The sequence below is a fragment of the Excalfactoria chinensis genome, chromosome 2 (assembly GCF_039878825.1).
Source record: "Excalfactoria chinensis isolate bCotChi1 chromosome 2, bCotChi1.hap2, whole genome shotgun sequence".
In the NCBI taxonomy this organism is placed as follows: domain Eukaryota; kingdom Metazoa; phylum Chordata; class Aves; order Galliformes; family Phasianidae; genus Excalfactoria; species Excalfactoria chinensis.
Genome location: NC_092826.1, coordinates 44,718,425 through 44,745,374, shown reverse-complemented (window position 1 = coordinate 44,745,374; position 26,950 = coordinate 44,718,425). Strand labels below are relative to the sequence as shown.

General features: G+C 47.3%; 1 protein-coding gene across 1 annotated transcript; it reads left to right on the top strand.

Moving 5' to 3' along the window:
- The first annotated feature begins 1,054 nt into the window (after nt 1–1,054).
- GATA6 (GATA binding protein 6) lies at nt 1,055–20,579 on the top strand. The gene is made up of 7 exons (XM_072328653.1): nt 1,055–1,188; nt 1,871–2,648; nt 5,067–5,233; nt 8,137–8,262; nt 9,761–9,848; nt 9,939–10,045; nt 17,926–20,579. Exons 2-7 carry the CDS (start codon nt 1,889–1,891, stop codon nt 18,091–18,093), a joined length of 1,416 nt encoding a protein of 471 aa, XP_072184754.1. The 5' UTR covers nt 1,055–1,188; nt 1,871–1,888; the 3' UTR covers nt 18,094–20,579.
- Nucleotides 20,580–26,950: the final 6,371 nt, after the last annotated feature.

The following is a 26,950-nucleotide window of genomic DNA, read 5'->3' as shown; positions in this document are numbered from 1 at the left end:
CCTAAGAGACTGCAAAGGCCGGCTGTGGGGTTTGGGGTTGGTTCGTTTGGGGGCTCACCGTTACGGCAGAAGAGCGCACGGAGCGAGGCCACGAGGAGCTGGCGGCAGCGGGGAGGCGGGGGCACAGCCGTGCCGGGGGTCGGTGCCCCGCAGGGCTCGGCCCGACCCGAAGGCAGCGTTGGGCCGGCGGCGTTTAGGGGCGGGGATCGGTGTTTGTGGGGGGGGAGAGGCGGCGTCTGTATCATCCCCGGGGCTCTCCCGCAGGTAAAGAACACGGAGGGAGAAAGAAAAAGCGTTTTACGTGGCAAAGTCGTGTGGGGGTGAGCGCGGGGCGTTGAGAGACAGCGGATCGCTGCTTTGAAAAGGTTCTTTTCCACGTGTTGTTACGCCCGTTAACAAACATCGAAAGGTAAAAAATAACGATGGAATGCGATGACATGAAATAAAAACAATTATTTTTTAAAAGATAAAATACAAATAAAACAAAACTCCTAATCCGGTAGGAGAACATCAGGACTCACACAGAGCCCGGAGGAAAGCTACAATCCGACAGAGGAACTTTCTCCCTTCGTACCCCCCATTCTGCCCCCCCAGGTTCTCGCCCCCATCCCCCCCCCTCCACCCCCGCCCTTCGCGGAACGACGCCGGCAGATCCGCAGGCGATAACCTCGGGGCAACGCCGTTATTTTAATTTCCACTCACTTTCCCGCTATCAGTTTGTACACAGCTGAGATAAGAGGATAGGAGGGTGGAAGGCGGGGGGGAGAAAGAGGGAGGAAAAAAAAAAAGAAGAATGAGAACGAAGCAGCGGAGAAACGCACACAGCCTCCGGCTCGCACACGGCTTTGGCCTCACCTGACGGCCGGGGAGGAGCGTGCGTTCCCCCTCTCAGCGCTCTGATGCTAAGGAGCAGAACGAAGGGTTAACGGCAGCGACACCGCCGAGCGCGGCACCCCCCGCCCCCTCCTCCCCTGCCCGGCCCCGAGCGGTGCGGTGCCCCCCCGGCCGCCCGCCCGCAGTTCCCGCGGAGCCGCTGTTTGCTCAGCGTCCGGAGCCCAATCAGGGCCGCTCCGCCTGCACTTTCCCGGCCCGGCGGCGAGAGGCGCCTCCTCTCTCCCATTTATACGCCGCCCGCCGCCGCCGCTGCCCCTCGGCGCTGGATCCCTCCCGGCCCGGAGCCGGCAGCAGGTTTGGGCCCCCCTTCTCCCCGCTCCTTTCCGTTCGCTTTCCGCCGGGGGAGCCCAAGGGAGGTTTGTGGGCAAACATCCGACGGCGGGGCCGTAGCCTTATCTAGCTGCCGGCCCTTATCTGCCGCTTATCTCGGGCGGGAGGGAGACGCGCTCCGCGCCCATCTCCGTGTCGATCCTTACGGGTGCCCCCTATTAGAGACACCGTCTCCTCTCGGAGATGCGGCGGCGGAGGGCTCGGGGCCATCCCTGTCCCTGTCCCTGCAGTCGTAGGCTCCGTCCCCGAGCCCCTCCCGTCCGCTTTCCCCCCACACCGTGCTGGGAAGGAGCGGACGATAGAGGCGGTGCGCGAAGTAACCTCAGAGCGATCGCCTTCCCGGTGCTTGTCACCGCAGCACACTGTCAAATGACTCATTCATCGCACCGGGAATCGTAACGACGGCGGTGACAGAGGAAGGGGCTCTGCCGCACCCCCGTCCCCCTGCCTCCCCCCCCGCAGCTGTGGGTCGCGGAGGGGCGGACGGGAGCCGGCGGGTCCCGTTACGGCCGCCCGGCGCTAACGTTGTTGTTGTCATTTCTCTCCCCCCTCCCTTCCCTCTCTCGTCCCGCCCCACCCCTCGCACCCCCCCCCCCCCCCACGCGGACCCCCTCCCCTCTCCCTCCTCCCTCCCGTCCCCACCCAGCGCGCAGAGCGGAGCTGCATGGCCGTGGCTGAAGGCGGCTGCTGCGCGGCGGAGCGGTGCGCTGCGTCTTCGTACCCCTTCGCCGCCCGGGCGCCTCCTTCGCCCTCCTCCTCCTCCACCTCCGGGACCCCCGCTCCGGAGCCCGGCGGCAGCCCCCGACCCGCCCCGCCGCACCTCGGGGCCGTCCCCGCGCCCGGCCCGCCCGCCCGCCGGGAGGAGGACGTCCCGCTGCCGCTCTCGCTGCCTCCGGACTCGGAGCGGCCGCCGGCGATGTACCAGACCTTGGCTATCTCGGCCTCGCAGGGCCCCGCGCCCTACGACGGATCTCCGGGCGGCTTCATGCACTCCTCGCCCAGCTCTCCCGTCTACGTGCCCACCACCCGCGTGGGCTCCGTGCTGCCCACGCTGCCCTACCTGCAGGGCGGCGGCGCGGCCCAGCCCGGCCACGCTCCGGCCGGCCACGTCTGGTCGCAGCCGGCGACCGAGAGCCCCTCGTACGGCGCCGCGGGCGGCGCGCATCCCTCGGGCCGCTTCCCCTACTCGCCCAGCCCGCCCGTGGCCAACGGCGCCTCGCGGGAGCAGTACGGCGGCGGCCTGGCGGCGAGGGAGCAGTACGGAGCGCTGCCGCGGCCGCTCAACGGCTCCTATCCGGCGCCCTACGCTTCCTACGTGGGGCCGCAGCTCGGCCCCGCCTGGCCCGCGGCGCCCTTCGAGAACTCCGTGCTGCACTGCCTGCAGGGCCGAGCGGCGCCCATCCCCGTGCGGGCTCCCAGCGCAGGTAGGGGCAGCCGGCGGCCGCGTGGGGTTCGGGGGGAGCGGCCGGGAACGGCGCTTCGTTCGGGGCCGTCGCGAAGAGGAACGGCGCCGGGATGGGGGGAGGGGGGGACGCTCGGGGCGGCTTCTCCGTTCTGGGGTTTTCTGCCGTCCCCGAGTGAGAGCCCGTTCTTAACTATATAGGATTATCGAATGAATTATGGGATCGCTTAATTGCTGAGCTACTTCTCGGTTGGACTACGTTAATGATTTCATCCGCAAAGCGCTTCCTTACTTCATTGAAAAAAAAAAGAACACAACCGAACAAAAACCAGCCAATATTTATATGTATTTTAAAGAAAGCGAGTCTCAGCCTCGCTCCGTCGATGGGAACGGGCACCCGCGCTGCTGCCGTGCTGGGATGTCCCGATCGTTCCGGAGGTGTCACAGCGCTGCTGCGGGGAGAGGTTGAGGGGGACACCTCTGTTGGAATCGCAGCGGTGTGACGATCGCTGCCGATCGAGCGGCTTTAAAGGGTGTCTGTACGGGTAGGAGGGAGTGTGTGGAGGGAGAGATGGGACTGTGCGAGAGTACAGATGTATATATATAGGTGTGTATATATATATATATATCTGTATATATGCTTATATGTCTCTATATACTTATATATACAGGTATATATGCTGATATATACCTGTGTATGGGGATGTACGCGTAGACGTGTGTGCACACCCGCACTCTCCGCTCCCGGACAGCCCCAGGCCCAACCCCCGCTGCCCGCTCCATCGCCCCGTGCCGCTGCCGCTCCCCGGGCCGTCCCCGCCGTCTCCCGGTGGCACCGGGCGGCTGTCGGACATAGGAAAGCTCTGCTCGGCGCCCGCTCACGGTGGTCGAGGCGGAAGCTGTGGCGGAACGGAGCAAAGCAAAGCCGAGGTTTTTAACAAACGCTCTGAACGCGATTTCCCCAAATCTCAGCTTAAAGCTAAGGGGGAAATAACAGCAAATAAAAACGCGTAAAGGCTGTTTCGGGCTGGAGGAGACGAGACGGTATACGGGAGAGAAGGGGCAGTGCCAATGGATCCCGATAGGCTTCGGCTCTGCCCCGCTCCGGGCTTCCTCCCGTCCCCACAGGGTCGTTGTCGGGGCGGCGGAGTGCGGGCCGGGGCTGCCCGTCGGTGGGAGAGCTCCGGGGTGCCTGTGTCGGGCACGGCAGTGGCACGGGCGGCTCACAACAGCCCGCAGGCATCGCTTTCGTTTGGTTTGGTTCTAACAGAACACGAGGCGATCTGATGCAGTTCAGCTTAACGTTACTCGCAGGGCTACCAAAAAGTAATCTCAAATCAACGCTTTGCTTTTCCTTTCCACGGAGAGAAATATATTTCTCAAGAGTTAAGGGAAATAAAATACATAATAATGAGGAAAAAAATAATAACCAAAAAACAAAAGCCCGGCGGTGCGATCAGAGCAGGATTCCTTTCGGTCAACGCGAAGGGAACTACCGAGGAGAGACAAATCAAACAGCGATTCCAGCGCTCGTGGAGCATCGCCTCGGTGCTTGGCGTGGGGATGGATCAGTGCTGGCGCTGCGCTCCGCAGCTCTCCGATCCCCCTTAGCCGCCTACTGATACACAACGAAGAGCCGTTCCCAGCACGAGCAGTGCCGCGGGGCCGCCGCCGCGCTCCGCGTTTCCACGCTCAGCACGGAGCGATGCAGGCAACGTTGATATTTGGTGCAGTTTCGTTTTGGAGTGTTTTTTTTTTTTTTCCGTTTTTTATTTTTTTTATTTTTTATTTTTTATTTATTTTTTATTTTTTATTCCTCCCCCCCCCCCTTCAATAATAATAATAATAATAATAATAATAATAATAATAATAATAATAATAATAATAATAATAATAGACAAAGCACGGAGATTGGCAGGGGGAAGGCGTTCTCTTTTACATTCGCTTTCCCTCTGCTCCTCGCCGTGCTCAGCACTTTCCCCAGCGCTCTGCAGCCGTCGGAGCACGATGGCCCGGCGCCTCCGATTTTTCTATTTCCCCCTCACCCACCGAGAAGGAATTGAACCAGATAAGCCAAGCGTTCGTTCCCCTTTATAGCTCGGAGCCCAGGAGCTCTCAGGCCGAAGCTGTACCCGTTCTCTAGGTGTTTCCCACCAGAAAGCCGCACGACTCTTTGCCCGGCGGGGACACCGAGCAAAGCAGCTCCGGGCCCTCAGGTGGGCTCAGAGCAGGGTGGCGAAACGCAGGAGTCCTCGGCTTGCATTGCGGCAGGGCATTACCGCAGGGCGTTTCGGCAGCAGCGGCTACTCTAGGAGCGAGTGTGGCGGGATTAAAGGCAAAGAACATCAAAAAATTAGGTGGTGCTGGGGGGATTCTAAAAAATTCACGCGGGGGAATGGCTCGGCCGTGCCTCATCGCAGTGTCCCGCTCCTGCCCGCAGAGCTGCTGGAAGACCTCTCCGAGAGCCGCGAGTGCGTCAACTGCGGTTCCATTCAGACCCCGCTGTGGAGGAGGGACGGCACCGGGAATTACCTGTGCAACGCCTGCGGGCTTTACACCAAAATGAACGGCCTCAGCCGGCCCCTCATCAAGCCCCAGAAGAGAGTGGTGAGTGTGGACTGCGGGCCGGGTGTTGGGGGGGAGAGACATAGAGGTACGCCTCTGAGGTGTCCCAATTCGGAGACAGTGCTGCGGTGGCACAGGCAAAGGGCCTGTCTTTGGGACCCTCTGCCCACACACAGGTGTTTGGGGTTTATTTTGCATTAGCGGAGCCCATCGGTGAGCGAGTTCACTTCCAAAACTTTCCCAAAGGGATGGAAAAAAATAAAATAGTCATCGGGTTTGGAAAGTGTTTGTTGAGAGAGCCGGGAATTTCTGCAGACCTGCTTTGTTTGCCGAGAGCTCGATCCTTGGGAACGTAAGCAAGTTTTGTATATAACTCAAAGAAAAGCAATTGTTTAAACGACGATAATAAGCCTTTGTTTTGTTTGACTCCTAAGAAATGAGCGGTGATTTTTCTAAAAATACCTTCCTAAAACCGGGGTGTGTGTGGGGGAAATAAATAGTACAAACCAGAGCCCCTGTTTATAACTCGGGCTGGCACTGAATAGGCGAGGAGAGAATTTACCAAGTGGGAACTGCACATTATGTTTAGCAAATCTGGGTGGAGGTCAGCGGGGAAAAAGAATCCGTGCCTTGGTAATGGCTGTTAGGAGCGAGCCACAATAAATCACGCCGCTATAATCCGAGCTGATGGTTGGACCCTTGTGTACGGAGACGGCGTAGCAAAGTGATCGGCCCTTCAAGAGCCTTTCAATCAAACCAGCTGCTCCGCTCTGTTCCTGTTTTTGTAGCGTTTAAACTCACCCTTTATTTCACAGTGGTCTGAATTTAATGCTTTTAACGGGGGAAAGCAAAAAGCTGACACTCAGGTAGCGGATGGTCCACGTTCCAAAAGAGACCTCACCTCTGCTTAAAGGGACGAAGTTAACGTAACGCTGAGGCAGGAGCTGGTTGCCGCTGGGTGCTTGTGTGTTTGTAGCCAGCAGCGCACCAAATCACATTGCAGAAGGTGTTATCTCCTGAGTGGGGAGCTCGACTGCCCATGGCACTGCAGCCGGGAGTGGATTTCAGTGCGCTTGTACATCTCCCCGGCCCTGCTCACCATTTCTGAGTGGGGAGAGGGCTGAGGAGACCGAATCAGAGTCAGGCAGCAGCTTGATTTCAGCCCGACACCTCGGCTAAATAACTCTGAAATAGCTCTGTGCAATAGTCTGCACCAAGCACGCTGGCCAGAGCTATAAATCAGAGGCAGCTGCGTGCTCACGCCGTTGGAAATATGTAGGTGAGAAGGGAAAATGTTTTGAAAATGCTAAACATGTTTAGATTTCCCCAAAGTTTCTGATAAAATTCCTGAGGTGGAAAAGCCATTTTAACTTCAAAATGTGCCCCAAACCTCTCGTTTGTTTAGATACAGGAATGAACAAAGCTACAGGAATAAAATTAGATTCACAGCAGCCTGCATGCAAAAGACAGAAGGGTTTAGCAGCAAAATGGCATTTTGCTTGCAAAGAAAGAAAATGCAACTTGTGTGTTATGACCAACTTTTGTTACAACCTGCTTCATGTGAAACTCGTATTGCACTGTGGAGCGCAATGGGCAGCGCATTTATATGCATTTGAGACCAAAAATTCTGGTGTTGTGAGAACTGGATTTTTGAGATTAGAAAGTAGACACATCTGAAATGCATGGAAATAGTCTGTGTTATATTTGGTGCATTTAAAAATTGTTATTATTGTGCAATTAATAATGAATTACTGCTCCAAAGTTGCACAAATCCTATTAAATCTGAAGCTCGCTCTGAGCCACGGCATAAAATTCCCCTTGAAGGAAACTGGAACAGCCCAAATTCAAGAAACTCAGTCATTGCTCTGGAATATTCTCCACGCTTAAAGCATCGCTGTGTGTTTCCCAAATGGCGGGCGGCTCTGTTGTATCAAAGGTGACCGAGCTGTGCCTAACAACCCAGCAGTAAATGATTCAAGAGGAAGGGCATAGTACCCTCAACTCAGTCATTTCAGTTATGGGCGCTTTATGGTCAAAATAAGATTAATGCAGTTCTCTAAAGCTGACTTTTCCACGTAAACTCGTTCGGCTGCCAGTTGCTGGCTTTTATATATATATATATATATATATATAATTTTTTATTTTTTTTTGACAATGCGATACTTTGAAAAATAATAGATTTACGATGTAGCTGGAATTCTTTGCTTGTGATGAACGTAAAAGAGATCACTTGTTACAGGAACTTTTATAACCCATTCACCTTCATTTCACATGTTTATGAGGACTGCCTTCACTTATGATATACAGCCTGCAGCCATAAAGCGCCGGGTTATGCGGTTATTTCTGATACCGGGTTGCTTCATCTTGGCTCCAAACTCCACGGAAGAGTGCCATAAATGGCTTATTTGCAATGTGGACCTTGTTGTCCCACACTAGCTTTTCTGACGGCCGAGGGAAAGCTCCCCTCCGTAAAACACGTTCCCAAGGCATGCTGTTTTTTCTCATGATATTAAAGCAGAGGATGATAAGGAAGCCCTTCCACAAGATGATGCTTTTTGATGTGTTCCCCTCTCTGAAAGCTGCCCTCAGTCCCTCTCCTTTGCCTAAGCCCAAACTTGTTGCTTGTGTCCCAGGAGGCAACGTGCTTCGCTGAGGACTGCAGGGAGGTTTTTGGTGCAGCGGTGTTGTGGTCTGTCTTGTTGGAGGAATACCCCCTGGTCTCAGTGGAGGCCCCAGTCAGTGGTTCCCATGTGCGACTTGCGGGTTTTTCCAGCCATCTTTCCAGCCTTGAAAATGAGGATAATCTTGCATCAGTTCTAGGATATCCTTCAAAAATGCTATAAAAAAGCTCCCGCCATCCCCACTTTTGGAATATTAACTGCAAAGACACCGACTGTCTGCTCTTGTCCACCTGTTTATGTGTGTTTGCCTCCCCTCACCCACAGCCCTCGTCGCGGCGGCTCGGCCTGTCCTGTGCCAACTGCCACACTACCACCACCACCCTTTGGCGCCGGAACGCCGAGGGTGAGCCCGTCTGCAATGCCTGCGGCCTCTACATGAAGCTTCATGGGGTAAGAAAGTCCCTTTTGACTGAGGTTCCATGCTCCCTCTGGCCTATGTACCATGTCCCCTCACGCTTGGCTGCCCTGTCCCCCAGGCTCGGGTGAGTTGTTGGCAGGTCTGTCTCTCTGGTGGCATTGGGCACAGCATGCAGGTGGCATTTGGCTTCCCAAAGCCAGGGCAAAGTTTCTGTTGACTCTAACAGTCTTGGACTATGGAGTTAGAGAAAAAAAAAAGAAAAAAAAGAAAGAAAAAAAAAAAAAAGATAGAGGTGTATAAAATTGACAAAGTGACTGAAAATGGCATTGGAAAATGGCTCTCCCCTTTTAGCAAGTTATGGTGTTGACAGTGCCTGAAGGGATTTGTCACTGCAAATTTGTACAGATCTGTATGGAGAAACTGCCTTGGGATAACTGGCAGAGGTCCTTTTGTTGCCATGATTTCAGTCAGGGAAAAAAACAACAGTGGACATTTAATAGGACAGCTTTTCATACACCAGACAGGCAAAACTTGAAATGTAATTACAACCGTAGGTAAGCCAGCAAAACTTTAAATGCGATTTCAGCCTTGGCAGGCAATAATGCAGGAAGAAAATAACTTGCACGTGATGGAATATGGCTTGAGACTTGGAGCCCACAGTGACCCACTGGGTTATGTTAAGGCTGAGCCACATGTGCTTGAAGAAGGTGGGTGTTAGGAGTGGTTGGTACACGGTCCAGCCTTTGAAAAAAAAGCAAATTTTATCACTGGTTTAAAAACAGTGATAGTAAGCACATGGCTGAACTGCATTTTCCCAAACTAACTCATGTTATCATGAAGTTAAAATACATTTTAAGCCAGTGTTTTCTGTATAATCATAATGATTATATAGTAAGCACATAGCTGATTTTTGAACTCATTTTCTCTACAGACATAAATTTGGATACTCTAAACCTACATCACACACAGAACTGCTTATAAGAACCAATGCTACTCTGATTATGGCGTGAAGCTTCTGTCCTATAAAGCTTACTGGTGTTGATCCAGTTTGTGTAACTGGTCTGCAAGGAGAGGAGAATTTTTCCCCTCATTTGCATTCTTGCTTTCCAGAACAAACTACTGAAGATAAACCCCAACTGGCTAGAAAAAAGAAATCAGGGATCAGATACATCCAGTCCAATTTAATGTCATATGACCTGTGGCCAAACAGTGCTTTTTCTCCTTTAAACTGGTGCTGTTAATCTGTGGACGGACTGAGGTGCTGGAAAAGCTGTTTAGCCTACATCAACAAAGAAAATTTCCCCACTTCTTTATTCCAATAAAACTCCCCTTGAAAAAGCTCATGGTTTTGCCCAAACAGAATACGATGTTTTTTGGAATCACTATGTCGTGAGAGGAAAAATGACTTGGTGTACGTGATTGAACAGGCGTTTTCAACATCACTCTTTGCTCTTATAGTCTACTTTTGATTTTTGGCCACTAGAGCACATGCACAACTCTAAGACTGGTGTGGAAATTTATTCTTTTCAGGTTCCCCGACCACTTGCTATGAAAAAAGAAGGAATTCAGACGAGGAAACGAAAACCTAAGAACATAAATAAGTCAAAGGCATGCTCTGGTAAATATGAAAATCGGGTAGTTGAGATGCTAGAATTCTTTTCCTAGGCTGGAATATTCTTGTTTTTAATGCCGGACCCTGATGTTTCAGGTAACAGTACTACTGCAGTTCCTATGACTCCAACATCCACGTCTTCTACTAACTCAGACGACTGTAGCAAAAACGCCTCCCCAAGCACACAGCCAGCAGCCTCGGGGGTGAGTAGTGACACAGCATCCGTATTGGTAAGCAGGCCGATCACCGTGCAGTGTTATCACAGCTTTTATCTTATCTAGCAGAACAATAATCTAAATAAACTTTCCACTTTTGTTAGCTGATACTGGAACAAGATTTTCGGAAGATATTACATATAGCTGTAAACAGATCGACAAGCTTAAGTACTTTACAAACCCCTTAATTAAGATCTATATAATTTTTATGATTAAGTTAAGCACGGCTTAGCCCAAGCCCTTTTGTTTTGAAGTGTTTTGCTTATTCTCTCAAAGGCTTTTCTCTGAAGCAAAACCAACAAATGGTGCCCAACTGATCCTTTCAAGAAACATTTACACACATGCTGTTTGTTTCTGAAACGCTCTCTGATAAGAATTTGCCCTGCTGTTTGAAGGGAGGCATAATGCCTTTTGGTTTAAACTCAGTTGTATTCCTACACTCGAACCCAGACCCAGCTGAAAGCAGGCAGAGGATCCCAGCTGACTGCAGTGTGTGTGGATCAGCCCTCTGCTAGCAGCGGGCTCCTCCATGGTCGGGTGTTCAGCCTTTGACAGCCATGAGCTCTAGTAGTTTTGATCCTTATTTTAAGTCACACGCTCATATCATCACAAACTACCTTTCTTCGCTCAGTTATCACATTTGATAACAAATACTACTGTTAATATTGCACACTTTAATACAAATTAATTCCTAACCTTTTGGCTATACATACCCACATCCACGCTCCTTTTGATCTTCATATCCTTTAATCTGCCACATCATTTCTTTCAAAAGCTTTCCTAATGTGGCTTTCTCTGCTCCTTTATTAATAAAAAGAGGACATTGTTTATAATAACTATTTTTCAATGTGTCCCAGCACTCCCACATCCCAGTTCCTATCAATGGCTTTATTACTGACGTACAGAGTTTCATTGTATAGAGGGAAAGGAACAACAAAAAGCATTTTTAGCAGATGCAATTGTTTGTCGGCTGGCAGGGCCACCCAGTTTCAGAAGCTCTGGGTTTTTGGTTCTGACACTGTCAGGCAAGGATTTTATTAACAGGGCTCCTCTATGACTTGAGAAAACCCTGACAATCCAATAAAATTAACAGGGAAAAAAAAGGAGGGGGGGGGAGAAACAGCAATGAAAATGTGCACTATATTTGGGGTTTCATGCTCCCTGCATTGAATACTATTTTAATTTCTCCCCTAAAATTTGCAAAGGGAAAAAAAAATCAACCAGATTTTCCTCACCTTTCCCTTTGGATGCCTATTGACCTGAGGAATGTCGTGCGATTTATGCAATGGGCAGAACCTATCAGCAAAATCTACCCTGAGCCTCAGAGGTGCGGGCTGTAGGTGGTGCAGCTGTACGCTCCTCTGGAAGGAGAGACCTTACAGAGAGATTCCATTTTCACCGTGCTGCCAATTTCTTGGCTGACTGTCTCCTGCTTTCCTTTCGGCAGCCGTTCTCTATAGGACAGTGTGTCAGAACTGGTATTAGCAATATTTCTTTTATCGTTTTGCTGGTACACTTTGTGACGTGATTTTGGCAGGAGGAGTTGTGGGGCTACAGAGGAGAGTGAGCTGAGTGTTCCCAAGGCAAAAGATGAGTTGGGAGATGCTGGCAACTACGAGCCACTTGCAGAAACCCTGAGACTGCTCTTAATTACATGAGGGCAACCCCAGTGCCAGAACATCCCTGGTTTTTCTGTAGATCAGGCTAGGAGAGGACAGTCATGGCTTTTTCTCTACCATCATTCTCCCTGATGTGGCCTGTGTGTACAAAACACTTGCAAAATACCTCTTGTGTGCAACAATCCTGTAAAAGGAAGCGATGGAGGTGGGCTGTGTCTCCTGCTGTGCTCAAGCATCAGCAATTCAGTGGGATGGAGGAGCCTGTGAGCCAAAACGCCATGAGCTGGGTGCTCTTAAGGCCCATTGAAGCTGTCAAGACGAAAGGGAACGCAGCATTTTAGAACATGGAAGCCTTTAATCTGATCATGTATGCGAAGCACAGATACTTTACTGGAGTTCTATTTTTCTCGTTCTTTTTTTTTTTTCCACGTTTGAGCTGACATATCGATAGCCTGAAGGTTTGTGTCTATTCTTAGCACAGGCAGTGGCTTTGCACGAGGAGAATAAGCTTCTTCAGGCCATGTCAGGAGGTAAAAGCCCTCGGATGGATGAATCCTGGCTCTCTAATCTTTGGTTGCCTTAACAAGAAGGGTGACATTGCTGAAACCTGGTCACCTGTTCGGAGAGTGTACTTATCCATTCCCTGCACATTGCACAACTGACATGGCAACTTGTTGTTGCCTTGCTCTGTTTTTTCTTCTCTGGCCCTTCTGCGAGAAAGGGAAAAATGCCAAATTGACATTAGGCAGAAAAAATATGATGACGTTTTAGAAACTGTTGTCTGAAATTCACAGCCATGTTGTTGCTAAATGAAACAGAGAAAATGAATTCCTCTACTGGTACAAAAGTAATTTATTATGTCTCTTGTGGGAGGCTGCCAAAAGAGCTCCTAGTTATGTAAAAATCTAATGGAAATGAAATTCAGCAGAATTCATTTGTGTCAGTAATACTCACTTTTTGCCCTACCTTTCTTTATCTCTTCTAAAGTAAAATAAAGAGGGGAGGGCAGAAAAAGAGAAGGGCAGCAATTACTCACGAAAGTGTCTTTGAGACACTCTATTTCATGAAGGGAACTTCATGCGATGCCAATTTCAAGACAAATTGTCGAGAACCTTTAATGTTGATTTTACATTCTAGCTGAAGTTTAAACATTTAAAAGATGTGATTAATGAATTGCTGTGGGTGCAAAGTTGATTTCAAACATCTCAAGATGTAAAAGTGTTTGGATCGGAGATATTTCGTTGCCCCATTGTAAAGGAGCTATTTGCCAAATTCACATCTGGATCTAGGATTTAGGCCCATTTCTGTTTTCCTAAGCAGTGTAAGTACTGGGTGTCCCGTGTTACTAATATGGAAAAGGCCCAGCTGCATGATATATGAAGTTGCCTAACATCCCCATAAAAAGAAGACTTGAAGGTTTCAGGCAGCCTGCATCTGCATCTATACCTGCTTTCCTTTTGTTGCTGCTGAAACAGCACAGAGAAAAGCTATGCAGAATAATTTGCTAAATGAAGGGCACGGTCTTTAGTGCACACCCATACATTTCCATGCAGGGGCTCCAACTGATGTGATTACCAGAAGGGCTTTATTCCCTTATTAGGACAAAAGGCAGGATGAAAACTGCTGTAAAATCTGCTTTTCATGGCAGGGCATGGAGGCTCCTTGAGCCAGAGCTGATGTCAGTAGAGGCTCAGCAGCACCAGAGCAGTTCCTCTTGCAGAGGACTGTGCTGTGTCCTTTGCCTCCAATCAAGAGCTATTTCAAGAGGACCATAACCGCACACCACAGAGTAAATGCAGAATAACTTAGGACAGACATCTTGCAGGTAAAACATGTATTTACTTCCTTTGGAGGCTGACCTTCAGAAAGTGGCTCAGGACCGGCTTTTCTGTGTTGTAGTATGGAAAGTGGGAGAGATGAAGGAACCAGTCTTTGCAGTTGGTAAGCAGGAAGAAAAACACAGCTCTGGCTGTTCCCCAGATGACAAGGCAGTCTGAGCTGAATTCACTGAGTAGCTTCTGGCATGCTTGTTTTGTTTTGTTTTCAGAAGAGGGTTCATGAGATTGTTGGAGGATTTGATATTTGCTCTCTTCTAGGCAGCACGTTGATAGGAGATAAATACAGGTGACAGGGGAACCAAAGTGAGTACAGTAACTCCCAGAGTGTGGATGAACCGTGACCTCTTAAAAATATTTCCCAGCCACTTGGATATTGGAAAGCTGAATGGCTGAGTCTCCTTCGGACTATGTGATGATGAGATTTCATTTAATGCAGAGTAATCTCTTAGCTGCTGGGGCAGCTTCAATGAGAAAGACTCACCAGCATAGTCGTTAGGACTTTCACCTGGAAAAAGAGAACACAGTGCCTCAGTCCTGGTATGAGTAAATATTTAAAGCAGGTGGAATAAGATCAGTAGGAGGCATGAGGAACATGGCAACCTAAGGCACCAAGTAGTCTGGTAGTCAAGGCATTATGCTGGGAGATATGAAATGTCAGGTTAAATCTTCCCTGTCAGGGAATGGAAATTAATCCAGATCTCTTTCCTCTTTTGCATTAGTCTTTGCTCTCGGACAAAATAGGATTCTTCTTTCCTCTTCCCACTCAATTTCATAAATTTAGCTGCTCATTTTCTTTTCTGTGTGTACATGTGTTCAAGAGAAAGCAGTTCTTTTTGTATCAAACGGAACAAAGCAATCCATCTTTTTTGTTTCAGTGGGGAAAGCCAAGGAAAAAGGAGTATTTTTTGTTCTACTCCAGCCTTATGCATGCTTATAGACACATATATTTTGCTTTGTTTAGCTTTATTGCAAAAGCAATAAAACCAATTATTCAAACAGCCCTCGACAGCAGAAGGGTCATCAGCTTTCCCAAACCATGCTGGAAGTTGCCTCCTTGAGGAAATTAATGAAGTATTAACCACAGATTTATGTCTCTATAATACAAAGGAGAGATTAGAAGATATGTAAACTTACACATCAGCAATATAAACAAAAGGATCAATTAGGCTAGCAAGAAATTACAGCTTTGCATAGCAAGGGGGTCACTAAATCAGGGAAAAGCTGTGGTTTTGCAGTACTGAAACCCTCGTTCGGAAAGGAGGGACAGATTATTTGGAGAAAGTGCTGTGAGTGGGGATGGCAGTTACTGAAGGGAGGCTGAGACTGGAAAATGAAGGGCTCACTACCATTTGACAGAATCCATTATACATGAAATACGTTTTTGCCAGTGTGTTTCAGCTGACTACGGTTATTATTTAAGTGCAGCAAGCCTAAACTGTGCTAGTGGAAGAGGAAGGGAACAGCCTACTGGCTGAGACACAGACCTAGTGTGATGTCCAAAATTCCTGGAGTGTTTTGAACTTTTGAAGTAGAAGGAGCAAAGGTCTATCTGATGGAACAGAGGTTCAGACCAAGGCTCTCAGCCACCCCTTCCAGATGTTAGCACAACTTCTTGACCAGAGGTTTTGCCTTTCATCACCCTCCCCTCTCCCTGGTCTCCATGGCAGGCAGACGGCACAGGAAGGAGTGGGTAGAATAAACAATGAGTCTTCCAGCCGGAGATGTTTCCCTAGTGCTGGGCTGAGCAGCCTTTTTCTGGTCTGGGCTAGCAGAACTGGGGAGGATGTGGGTGTCTAAATCCCTCTATGGCTCTGGCTGGGGTCTGGCTGTGAGCATGGAGGGCAGATCCTCTACAGAGAGGTCACCTCTGATCCAGACAACCTGCCCACAGGCTGCCTGGTTTGTGTAGAAAGAAGGTGGGATCCTTAAACCACCCTTACAGATACAGATATTTGTTTGGGACTTCCATCATTTTTTCCTCAGGAAGTTGACTTTCATTGATTATCTATCTTATTATCAGATACCTGCAATAAAAACAAATCCATTATTTCATTTGATTGAGCCAGCTGTTGAAAATTGGAGTAGCCTCTTGACTTCAGCAGCATTGTTCAGTTCATTTATTCCAGCTAACAAATGTCCTCTAATCAACCAACTAACTTTCTGCTGCCTTTCCTCTGCTGAAGTTGGAGGTAGGCAGCTCGGGTCACCTCTCTCAAAGATCTGGCCACCTCCTTTCTATGAATTTGTTTTCCATGTCTCACTTTGGGAGCTGCCTCAGCTGCCTGGATTTGTCATGATATTACCAAGGTGGGGTTTCCAGGCCCAGCTGTCCTGCCCAGGTCCTGCCCACGCTGGCTCAGTGGGGCCAGGATCCAGCCGTGGTTGGATAGGGATGGGCGGCCTTCAAACAGGACATGCCTCTGCATCCTCCCTTCTGGGGTGTCAGAGGGAGGGGGAGCTGATAACCCGGTATGGAAAGGGCAGAGCACTGTGCCCCACCTCTGCGGGGCTGAATCAGGAAAAGGGCGAACTACATTTTCCGAGCCCGGAAAAAATAGGCAGTGATAAGATATTTGCCTACCGGAACAACAGCGGCAAATATGGGCAAACAGGAACCTTTCAAAACAGCTCCCAGCAATTTCTGCTAAACCTAAACACTGCTCACATTTAAACCCTTCTTCCAGCGTGGGAACACTCAGTCTGTTAAAAAAAATAGGTATGTGGTGCCAACAGGAGTCCACACAATGAATGTGAATTGTAAAAATCTGGGTTGATGCGAGACCCAAAAATGGACCCAAAGGTTCACACGAAAATCGACTCATTGAATTACTTGTGAGCAGACAAAGAGGATATAGAGATTAGTTGTTACTGAATAGCAATTGTGTATCTGATAGAGGAATAATATAAAATTATGTTTTCAAATTTGAGCCATTTTGTCTGTTTTCTGGAGCAGCGGTGGTTTCTCCACTCTCTGCGTTTTGACATAACAGCTGATGTAACTGGGTGCAAGAATAGCAGCCATCAGACATTTTCATAAAAGATAAATAAAATACTGGCCTCTGGTTTGTTACGGACAGAACTGACCGCTGGCAACGAGTACCGCTTTCAGGTGAGGTTTCAGCTGGGCTAGCAACAAAAGCTTTGCGAAGCGCAGCTCGGAAACTGCCTTTGAATAAGCAAAACTCTGCTTTTCCTACGTAAGAACTTCTAGATTGGCATGGCTCCAGGAGAGCCAAGAGCTCTACTCTTGGAAAATGATTAAATATGTATACTTTTCACTTAAACAGCAGGCAGGAAGCTTCTGCAATCAGGGTTTAGGATAGTCTTTTTTTGCTTTTTTTTTTTTTTTCTTCCTCTTTTTAAGGAATCCTGTCCGAAGACTATCCATTAACAAGTAAATTAAGGTTTCCAAGTTGACATATCCAAGAGTTAATTTTGCATGAAGTCAGCTCTTAAACATTTCCTTTATCAGGTGAAAATGTTGCCCCTTCTCTGTCTGGCACCACAAATTTTTTTCCTCTCTAGTGGATCTGCTCAACCTCATGGAAAAAATGATTGTTTCTTTGTCTTTGCAACTCCCTGTTTCTCTATTAAAATAAATGAACTGATTACAGTGCTGGTCAGAGTTTCAGCTTTGTGCCTACCAGGGTTCCCTGAGCTTTGTTTTGGGGTGTTTTAGTGGTGGTAGGTGTCATGAAGCTATGTCAGAAGCATAGGTGGGCAACTCCCTAAGTGGTTAGCCTTGTGGCGATTAAGGGGTCATGGTGAGCTTTTTGGAGGGTGAGGAGTGGTTTTAGATGTCTTAAAGTCTGTGGGAGCCAAAGAAATCTGACTTCCAGGAGGTGCTCAGCACCCACTGCTGGATGCATTCAGCTTCTCCCATGGCGGATGCAGAACTAGAGGTGCCACCCTCCCTCGCTCACACGTTTGGTGCTGGCATCTGTGTTCCTTCATTAGAGAGTGGTGGGACACATGCACTGCATCCTTCCTCATACATGCCTCCTACCTTACTGTCTAATTTCCAGATGCTTTCTTGCACATCGTGCGCTTTCTTTTCTACCTTGCTGTGAAGACAACCATGTACTGTTCTCCAAACACAGCTGTCAACCTAGTTAGGCCATGCCAGCATAGGAAAATGAAGAGGCTGTCCCCAAAATATTGATTCAGCTACAACATTTGGGGGCAGATGATGGCTGTAGGCAGGTTGCCTACAGGGGCCGTGCAGTCTCCTTGAGATCTTAGCTGCTGCCTGGACTTGGGCCTGGGCAGCCTGCTCAGGGTGATCCTCAGCCATTCTGTGGTCTTGAGTGGTTTTAAGAGCTGGGCACAAACCCTGGATTTTCACAAATGCTTAGAAGAGCAGTGCAAAACTCACCCTCTCACTGAAATCTCCCTTTCCATCCTTCTCCAGGCAAGCTCGTCAGTGATGTCCGGCCCAGGAGAGAGCACCAGTCCCGAAAGCAACAACCTTAAGTATTCAGGTCAAGATGGGCTGTACACAGGAGTCAGCCTGACCTCCACGGCCGAGGTGACGGCATCCGTCAGACAGGATCACTGGTGTGCCTTGGCTCTGGCGTGACCCGCTGCCAGCCAAGCTGGATCCCGGCACTGTGCAGCAGCCCCCAAATGTCCATGCGGGGTTTCTTCTGTGGAGCGGTGGCAGTGAGAGTGCTGGCTAGGGACGCTCCTCTGAAATTGTTTCCGTGCCTTGGTGGCAGAGGCGGCTTTCAGTCCCCCTATGAGGCTCTGCCGAAGCATCCTGATCCTCATCTATGCAAGAAAACTGTAGGGAAAGCAAGTGCCCACCGAGGGATAGCTAATGCAGACATACACACTCAAAAAAAGAAAAAAGAAAAAAAAAAAAAAAAGAAAAAAAAAAAGAAAAAAAAGTAAAAATAAAAAGGAAAATTGGGGAAAAAAAAAAAAAAAAAAGGAGAGAGAAACCTAGACCTATTGATAGATTCCAGAAACACATCCTCGACTCACCCAGCAGTGCTGCCTTTCTGATTGTATATTTGTTTTCACTCTCTCATCACCTTCTCCTCCCAAGAATTTGATGGATGCCGTCAGCGTTGGGGAAGCTTGAATTATTAGAGATAAGCAGATACTTTCTGAAGTGTTGGTAGCGTGTACTGCTGGAGTCAGCGTGGGCGCCCAGAGCTGGACATTTGACCTCTTCACCCGTCCTGTGCCCGCCTTGCTCTGCTCCCATGTGCCAGAGCCCAGAGATGCCCGGCGAGGAAATCACAACCTTTGGTACAAGCCTCACGGGATCGAGCTGGCGAAGGAGGTTTTGTTGTTGTTTAAGATATTTACTCACTTTGCGAGACTGCTCTATAACTTTTGAAGTACACTGTGACTGAGGTTTATGAAAGTTCATGTTTTGTGGCTGAACTGTATAGAGCCAGTCGAAATTTGTAAACAGGGTAGCAATCAGATATTTTCTCTTCCATATATACAATAATTTTTTTTTTTTTTTTTAAAAAGAAGTGCAATTTGCGTTGCAGCAATCAGTGTTAAATCATTTGCATAAGATTTAACAACGGTTTTTATACGAATGAATGAATGTAAACATTTTAACTTAATGGTACGTAAATAATTTAAAAGAAAAACTTAACTAGGCATCCTTAGGCTTTTTAGTGCAACAAAACCCATCCGCTTTCTGTATTTCCAGTTGCTAAAGCGGGAGTTTCAAAGAACAAGCCTTCTCTCAGGAAAATTGCCCTACCTGTTTGCTCCTAAGTTTTGTACATTAAAGCAAATGCATCCCCAGGTCGGTTATTATTATTTTTTGCCATTTGAAAGAAGTATGTACTGGAAAGAAACAAATCGCAATGAAACTTTACTACCTAACCGATACATATGTAAATAGTCCATAAGATACGAAGGCATCTTTGAAATTTAGGATGCGATCTGTATAGTGCGACTGACTGACACATCGTTAGGTTGGTTTCCATTGTTTTTTAAATGGGATGGCATTTGGAATGTTGTTTCATCAGAGCTTTACAAATAAAAGGGTATCTTTTTTTTTTTCTTTTTTTTTTCTTTTTTCCCTTTTTTTGTTCTCTTTTTCTTTCTGTACACTGTGCTTTCTCCTTTGTTTCAGCCCCAGCAGTTAATCTGTATTAAAAGCTATGGATGCAGGCAGCACGTCTGATGGCTTCAATGATGTTTTTAAGTCAAAATGTCCCTCTGTATGCCTCCTAGAGGTATGCACAGCTGGGGTCCCACACCTCCCAGCTTGAGAGTCTCTTGTGCGCACAAGTTGTATTTCTGTTTAAACACCTTGTGAAGGCCATAATGTTTTGCTTGGCCTTCACACAGTAGCAAATGTGTGAAAGGCAGGTCTCTTGTGTGCATAAAAATCAGCTGGTGGTATGACAGAGCCCTTGCCTGTCTGCTGGCATCCTCTGGCAGTGAAGTCTGAAGGGCAACCACAGCTGAAGGTGCAGAAAAAGAGAAGATATCTGTTTATAGTTGCTGAGGGGAATAGAAAGCTTCTGGCTGGCTTTGAGGATTAGCCCTCTGCATTTCTTTGCTGTTGGGAGCAAGACTTTGTGTGTTTTCCAGCTATGCCGGCAGTACAGCTGGACAGGGATGCTAACTGCCATCACCCTGTGGGTGGCTGCAATACTTCTCTTCACCTTCCTCAAAATGAGATCCATCTGGGGTAAAGTGGGACAGCTCTTCTGCTTGCAGTGAAGCTATGCTGCTGTGCACCAGCACAGCACCCTGCCTGCTTGTTTTCCAGCCTGTAAAACCCAGAGGGCTGAGGCTCCCTCTGTAATCCCCAGGCTGATGTGAGGACCAAAAGATGGACACGGAGGCACAGGCCTCAGAGAGCAGCTTCTAGCAAACAGAATCAAACAGCCTCTTCTGGAGTTTGGTCTGTTCCAGACCTGCTCAGCAGACCCAAGGAGACTGTCATGGTGCTGGACCACTTCATTTCATTGTGCTCTGTGGGTTAATGCTGGGCTGCTGACCTGGGGACCACATGGGCTGGGATCTTCTAACTTAATAGATGCTTAGCCCCATCCAACTGGAAAGTGGGCCACACAAGGAAACACTGGGTTTAGAAAGCAGAGGGTGTGCACAAGGGAATGAATCTCTTTCCTTTTGAAGCATTTGTTGGCTGAAATACCCTTTTCTGTGGTTTTTCAGTGCTGACACTTAAATGGATAAAAAGCTGTCACTAACGGGTGCTGAGCAGCCTTCAGACTTAGCTGGAGTCTTGCATCCTTTTTGTTTTTTAGGTGTTTTTGTTTTTTTGACAGGAATGAAGTTTGATGCACTACTTCTGAATAGTGTAACACAAACCTCACTACTGGGCTGGAGGAGAGGGCTGTGTAGGTCAGAGCTACGCTCCCTAAAGCAGGGAGTTCAGACCTAATTTGGAGCTGCTGAATTAGCAAACTCAGCTGGCCGCTGGCACTCTTGCCAGCAGCCTATGGATGTCGTGTTGCTTTGAAACCCCCTGGCATCATTTAAGAGGGCTCCCAGGAAATTCTTCTGTCTTCTCAGTACCACCTTTTACCCAGGGTTTGACTTAGGATGGTTCTCACAGATAGTAAGTCTTGCAGGGCACAAAAAAATGTGAAGATTTCTCTCAGATCTGAGGCTGAAAACGTTCTTTTAGGTGATATAAGGAGTGGTGGGAGGGGGAGAAGAGGTAAAACAAAAATAAACAAAAAACCAAAGCAACCTTTCATAGGTAACATGTTCCCTCTTTCTATCAGCAAGAGCATCAAGAACTAAATACTCCGCCTCTTTGGGCTAGAGGCAGGCTTTTGCCCCATTGCAATAGGTAGGAGGGATGCAGTACCACACTGCCTTATTCTATAGATGCTGAGAAGCTCAAAGCCAAGTTCTGTTATGATTTTACATAGACAAAAATCTAAGAATTCTATCAGAGCTCTACAAGAGTACCTTCCTACTCACCAAAACCAATCTCCAAATGTACATTTTTCTGAAGCTGCTTGACAAAATAAAGGTTTGTCTTTTCAAAAATGTTATTATTTATATATATATATTTATTTTGCTTTTCAGTCCTGACAAGCTGGCCCAGCTCTGGGTGCATGAGCTGGATTTTGCTCAGGCTCATACATCATCAATAGCACTGATACCGATAGACGGCCTGGCCAGATGCTTTCCTTACGTATCCCTGCTTTTCTTCAGTGACAGCCCCTGGGATGGGCTGGGAAAGAACAAAGAGAGTTCATCTGCAAGTCTCAATTACTAGTGAGACTGAACAAGCCAAACTGACCACAGAGCAGCTCTCTAGTGCCAGGATGAAGTCTCAGAGTTGACATTCTGAACAAAACAAAACAAAAAGCATACAGTTACATGTTGCGATAGCATCTTTTCCATAGAAACAACAAAAATTAAATGGCCAATGACTCGAGGCATCTTCTTCAGGCTCCCACACCAAATAACACTGTGGCATTGATAGTGTATGCTGCTGTGAGATGTGTGCTGTGGAGGTATGCGAGCATGCAACAACTGTTGGGCTTGCTTTAGTGAACTGGATGAAGAACACACAAACAGGCCTTGTGGAGACTTGGAGGTGTTTTGTTGCTGGTGAGCAATCAGAGGATAAGGACCTGGTGTGAAGTGAGGAGCCAAAGCAGCTGATTTGTTTTGGTTTTCTTGCTGCAAAATTAGATAAAGGCATGTGTCAGTCCTGCAATATTTGCTATATAGGACTAGAGTAATTCTCTGTTCTGCATAAAAATAATATCAGTTATCATTCTTTCCAAGAGAACATGAGTTCTATCATTTACACTCTGTCCCTATTACCAAGAGCTTTAGCTGAACACAGTATGTAGAAACCCAAAATGGACTCCAGTTCCTCCTGAGTGCTTGCAGCTCCAGATCTTCCTTTTCCAGCTGTCCTGAACTTCATTCCTCACAGATCCTTCACTTCCTAAATTTGTATACATTGGAGATTCCAGGGTTGTGTCAAACATACTGAAATCAATATTAAAATATAGGGCAAGGGTTATTGCAGTGGGCCATGGGAGAAAGAAAATGAGGGCTTGAGGGGCAATTCCAAGAGGCCTCTGCTCCACGTGTTGCAAAAGGCTTTGAGGACTTTGTTACATGTATGTAATGCATTTTAAAATAACTTCGTACCTTCTTTCCTTAAAGATATCCGATGAAATTTGCTATAATAGGTAGGAGAGAGGTGGAGAACTCAAGCGCTCTGGTGGGTGTGCAGCCAAACAGGAGCTGTCAGAACAATGCACAATGCAAAAGTGCTAATACATTCCCTGAAATGGACTGGGAAATACTGAGTAGAGGTAAGAAGGTAATTTGGGATGCTGCATTTGGATCTGGCATCCGTATTTGAAAAGGATGTTGACATTTGGAGGGTGTAGGGGAAAAGAGCCACAGAAATGATTTAAGGCCTGGAGAAATTGTCTGGCCTTGACAAATTTCATGACCACAGTCTGCTGAAAGTATTCAAAAGACTAAAAGGTGACTGGTTTAGTGAGCCCCTTCATGGGAAGGAAAATCTTGGTACTGAAAGGCCTTTGATCTTGCAGAGGAAAACAGTGGTCTTTACTCTAGTGGTCAGAAGGTGAAGCCAGATAAGTTCAGGTGAGAAATTAGCCTCAATTGAAACAATGAATGTTATTAGTGATAGGATGATGGCAAGAGAATAAAACAAGGGCTCAATCATCTCCTGATGTCTTCGCAACAGAACTGAAAGACTGAATTTAGCTGAGCAAAAGTGACTGAACTCAGGACTAAGTAGGTTACATTTGCTGCTTTGTGATTTATAGGCCAGATTAGTTCCCATTTGGCCTGAAGCTGTATTATTTTTTGGGATGAGACCCAGTGCTGAGAGCTTGAATTTTTGTCATTATGAAAAACCCCAATGGCACTTTTCCTGTGAGTCGTGGTAAACACTGTGGTGTCTTGACCCACTTTCAGCGTAAGTAATTACTTTTTGCCTACCTAAACCATACTACTTCCTCCCCAAAACTGCCCTGCATCTTTATTGTTTCCTATTAAATACATCCTAAGTTTCACAGAAGAAAAGGCTGTGTTTCAAATGTATGCAATTTGGATCTGAAAGTTCTCTATGGTCTAACACACAGGCAGGGCCACATTTCCAGAACAGCAGCATGGAGAAGTGTCTGTGGGGCCTGGACAGGCACAGATCCCAGTACTGCCTGCACCAGGGCTGGGTCTGCCCCAGGTTTGCACAGTTTGGACGCTCTGTTCTTCACCAAATAAGCTGTGTCACAAGGGTAATTTTATGTGATTTTATTTTAAACTATAAGGGACATTTCACCAAGCCTGGAACAGGCTTCTGAAGGCAGCAGTAGTCATGGAATCATAGAATCATAGCACTATAGAATCATTTGAGTTGGAAGGTCATTTGAGTTGGAAGGGACCCTTAAAGATCATCATCTGGTCCAACCTCCCTGTAATGAACAAGCTCAATCGGGTTGCTCAGGATGGGGCATCCACCACCTCTCTGGGCAACCTGCTCCTGTGCCTCACCACCATTTTGATTTTATTTCCTTATATCCAGTCTAAATATCTTCTCTTCTAGTTGGAAACCCTTGTTCTATCCTTCCTTATAACACAGTTATGTTCTGTTGTTTCCAGAAACTTTGACTTGCCCTTCATCAATTAAAGGTTAGAACCCTGAGCCTGGAAGTTATTATTTCCATTTCATCTAACAGAAAACAACAACAAAAATTGCTTACAAGATGGACTGACAAAACGTTTATTCTTCATTGCAACCACCAAGGGATTTCTTCGAGGTTTTATATTGCATACTGGCTGCACTCACTCAGCATAGGTGTGGAGAAATTTTGCTGTCTGTGCAATTTAGCAGCTCTCAAAAGATTAAAAAGTGTGATTTCTCCCAGAGTATTGTTAGGATTATCTGTGCACTAGATAGAAGGAGGTCAGTAGAGCTCCTGCTTTATTGTCTGGTCCCAGGCTTTGCTCAGTGTAGTGATAAAATTCCTGAGACTAAATAGAAGCTTTGTATAAGCAGGAATATCAGGAAAAACAGCTTGTCTTTCTAAGTCTCCACGATCGGTTTTCAACAAGAAACTTCACATACGGATCCCAGCAGACTCAGGCTCTGTAAGCAGGGCACTGATCTTAACAGTTCTCTGTGGTTGAGTTCATCAGGAGGAAGCAGACAGGCACCAACAGCTGTGTGCTGTATCTGTTCTGCAGCACGAATTGGTCCCGATCCCTCTACCTTTAATGCGTGTCCAGTTTGCCTTGTGCAAGTAGATAGGTGCTTGCCTGAGGACTGTGTGATAGGGTCAAATCTATCACACTGCAAAACCATTTCTTATCTAAAGCAGAGGATTAGCACTTCTGAAATGAACCACATGGAAAAAAAAATAATCAAGGCGAAGCTGAGAGGAGCTCATATTTCACACCTGTTATGTACCAAGGTGTGTATGGTGTTTATGTACACTCTGTTTTCCTGCCCCAGGCAACCTAAAAGATGGTCAGCGTGCTTCACTCATGATTTAATGCACTTCAGCCATGAGCAAACCTATGTGAGTGAAATGTTAGCACTGAGATTTTAGTTCTTGTGAAGTTTTGGCCTCATCTCTTGGACTAGAGACCACCTATGACCCCCCCAGCCCAGGCATGTTCTTGCCCCCTGCCAGTCAGGAGCACAGGCCCCCGTGGGTCTGTGGCAGAGGTTAACTCTGGTTTATATGGGTCTTTAAAAGTCAGGAGCCTAATTTATAGTAGGCTAAAGCAGGCAAGCATATGGGAAGAGGCAAGCTGTCAGCTTCAATTTTGGCTACAAAGGTAAGGAATGCATGCATTATACCCTTGTAATTATTGAGACTACTTATGGCAGCCACCTACATCAAACCTCAGCCACTGGGACGACCCTCATAAATCAGAGAGGAATTCAGGATAGGCCTCAGCTAACTTCTCCAAATGGTTTGAGTGGGATAGTCTGTATTTCAGGGACTCAACAGCTGCCAGGAGGTCTTGGCCACCAGAAGACCCTCCACTGCTGGGGCACTGGGTAGCAACCACCACCTCCAACTTGACTGTGGTGTGGGAGAGCCATGCATACCTGTGGTGCTGCCAAGAGTGCCTGTATTTCGGGCCCAGCAACTTTGTCCTGGCCAAAACTGGCCTGTTCAGAGGAGAACCAATGCACAAAATATGAGCATGTTCTACCTACATAGCACGGGTGGGAAGGAAGCAAGGCAGTCATGGTTTGATGGAGCTCTATTAATACATGCATTGCAACAGAAGGCAAAAGGAATATATCATTTCTCCCAGGCAGATATTTTTTATAGCAGCAGAAAATACAGGCCTTGATTTTGCCCTTTGCACCAGAGATAGGGATAGAATAACAATGACCACTGTGGAGATAATCGTAATTTACACTAAATAAATTATACTACTTGCAAGCTAATTGCAGGTATTGGCCTGAGGCACACAGTCCAAGTTCCTAGCTGCAGCTGAAGAGTGAGTGGGGCTGGCAAACACCTCTGTGCCTTTCTGCTGCTTCAAGCAGAAGGCACAGGCAGAGGGGAGAGGGAGAGGAGAAGGCTTCCTTGGCCACCTGAAGAACAGGGATCATTTACCAACCAAAGATATGATTAGCTTAATTTCTATGTTCTGTTTGTATGACTGGGATCCTGAGAATTCATTGTGTAAGCCAGAGGACAAGACAGCATCCTTCTATTAATAAGTACAGAGTAGGTAATTTAAAAATTCATGTGAGAGTTTCCTTGTTTCAGAAAATCAGCAGTGGACCTGAGGCATGTAGTATGTCTTTAATTAGCATTATTCTTTAAAGTAAGTAATACAGTGAAAAATCTCCTTGAGTTCTCTGATAGCACATTCATTAGCTAATCAGAAATATTATTATTTCCTTTGAAGTATGCCCTACTCTTCCATACTAAAGTGCACACACTGATTTACTGGTAAGGGTAATTAAAGGGCATGTCATAAATGCCGCTGACGTCATGGAATATTGTTCTTTAACTGTCTTTCCAGTTAACTGTTCCATGTGGAAAAATAGATATTTTGCAGCTGACCCTCACCTGGTGTTGAGTGTTCTCCATCTCTCAGTGTCACGGCACTTTTGTGAACCCAGGGCAGTGGAGGATGTAGGCTTTCATTTATGGCTTCCCTTGGCTGTGAAGTAGATGAGTTTGAAAGTCTTCCATTTAACAGCCTTTGCAAAAAGTGTGGCAGCGCCACAGAAATGTTTTCTAAGAAAGATCTTACACAGGAATTTCAAAGAGAGACTTTACCTGTGTAACCTACACAACCCAACAGTGAAGCTCTGGTGGGCAGACGAACACTTTAGAAAACAACCATTTCCCATCACCGTTCTCTTGACTTATACTTTTCCTGAAGGTGGAAACATAGCCCCTGGATGGACAACACAGATGGTGTACACCTTTCAGGTTTTT

Bases quoted from the DNA above. Each gene is read 5' to 3' on its own strand.
- GATA6 (XM_072328653.1), top strand. From the start codon at position 1,889: ATGGCCGTGGCTGAAGGCGGCTGCTGCGCGGCGGAGCGGTGCGCTGCG. The intron at 5,234-8,136 runs GTGAGTGTGGAC...CCTCACCCACAG, and splicing joins TCAAGCCCCAGAAGAGAGTG to CCCTCGTCGCGGCGGCTCGG. The intron at 9,849-9,938 runs GTAAATATGAAA...CTGATGTTTCAG, and splicing joins TAAGTCAAAGGCATGCTCTG to GTAACAGTACTACTGCAGTT.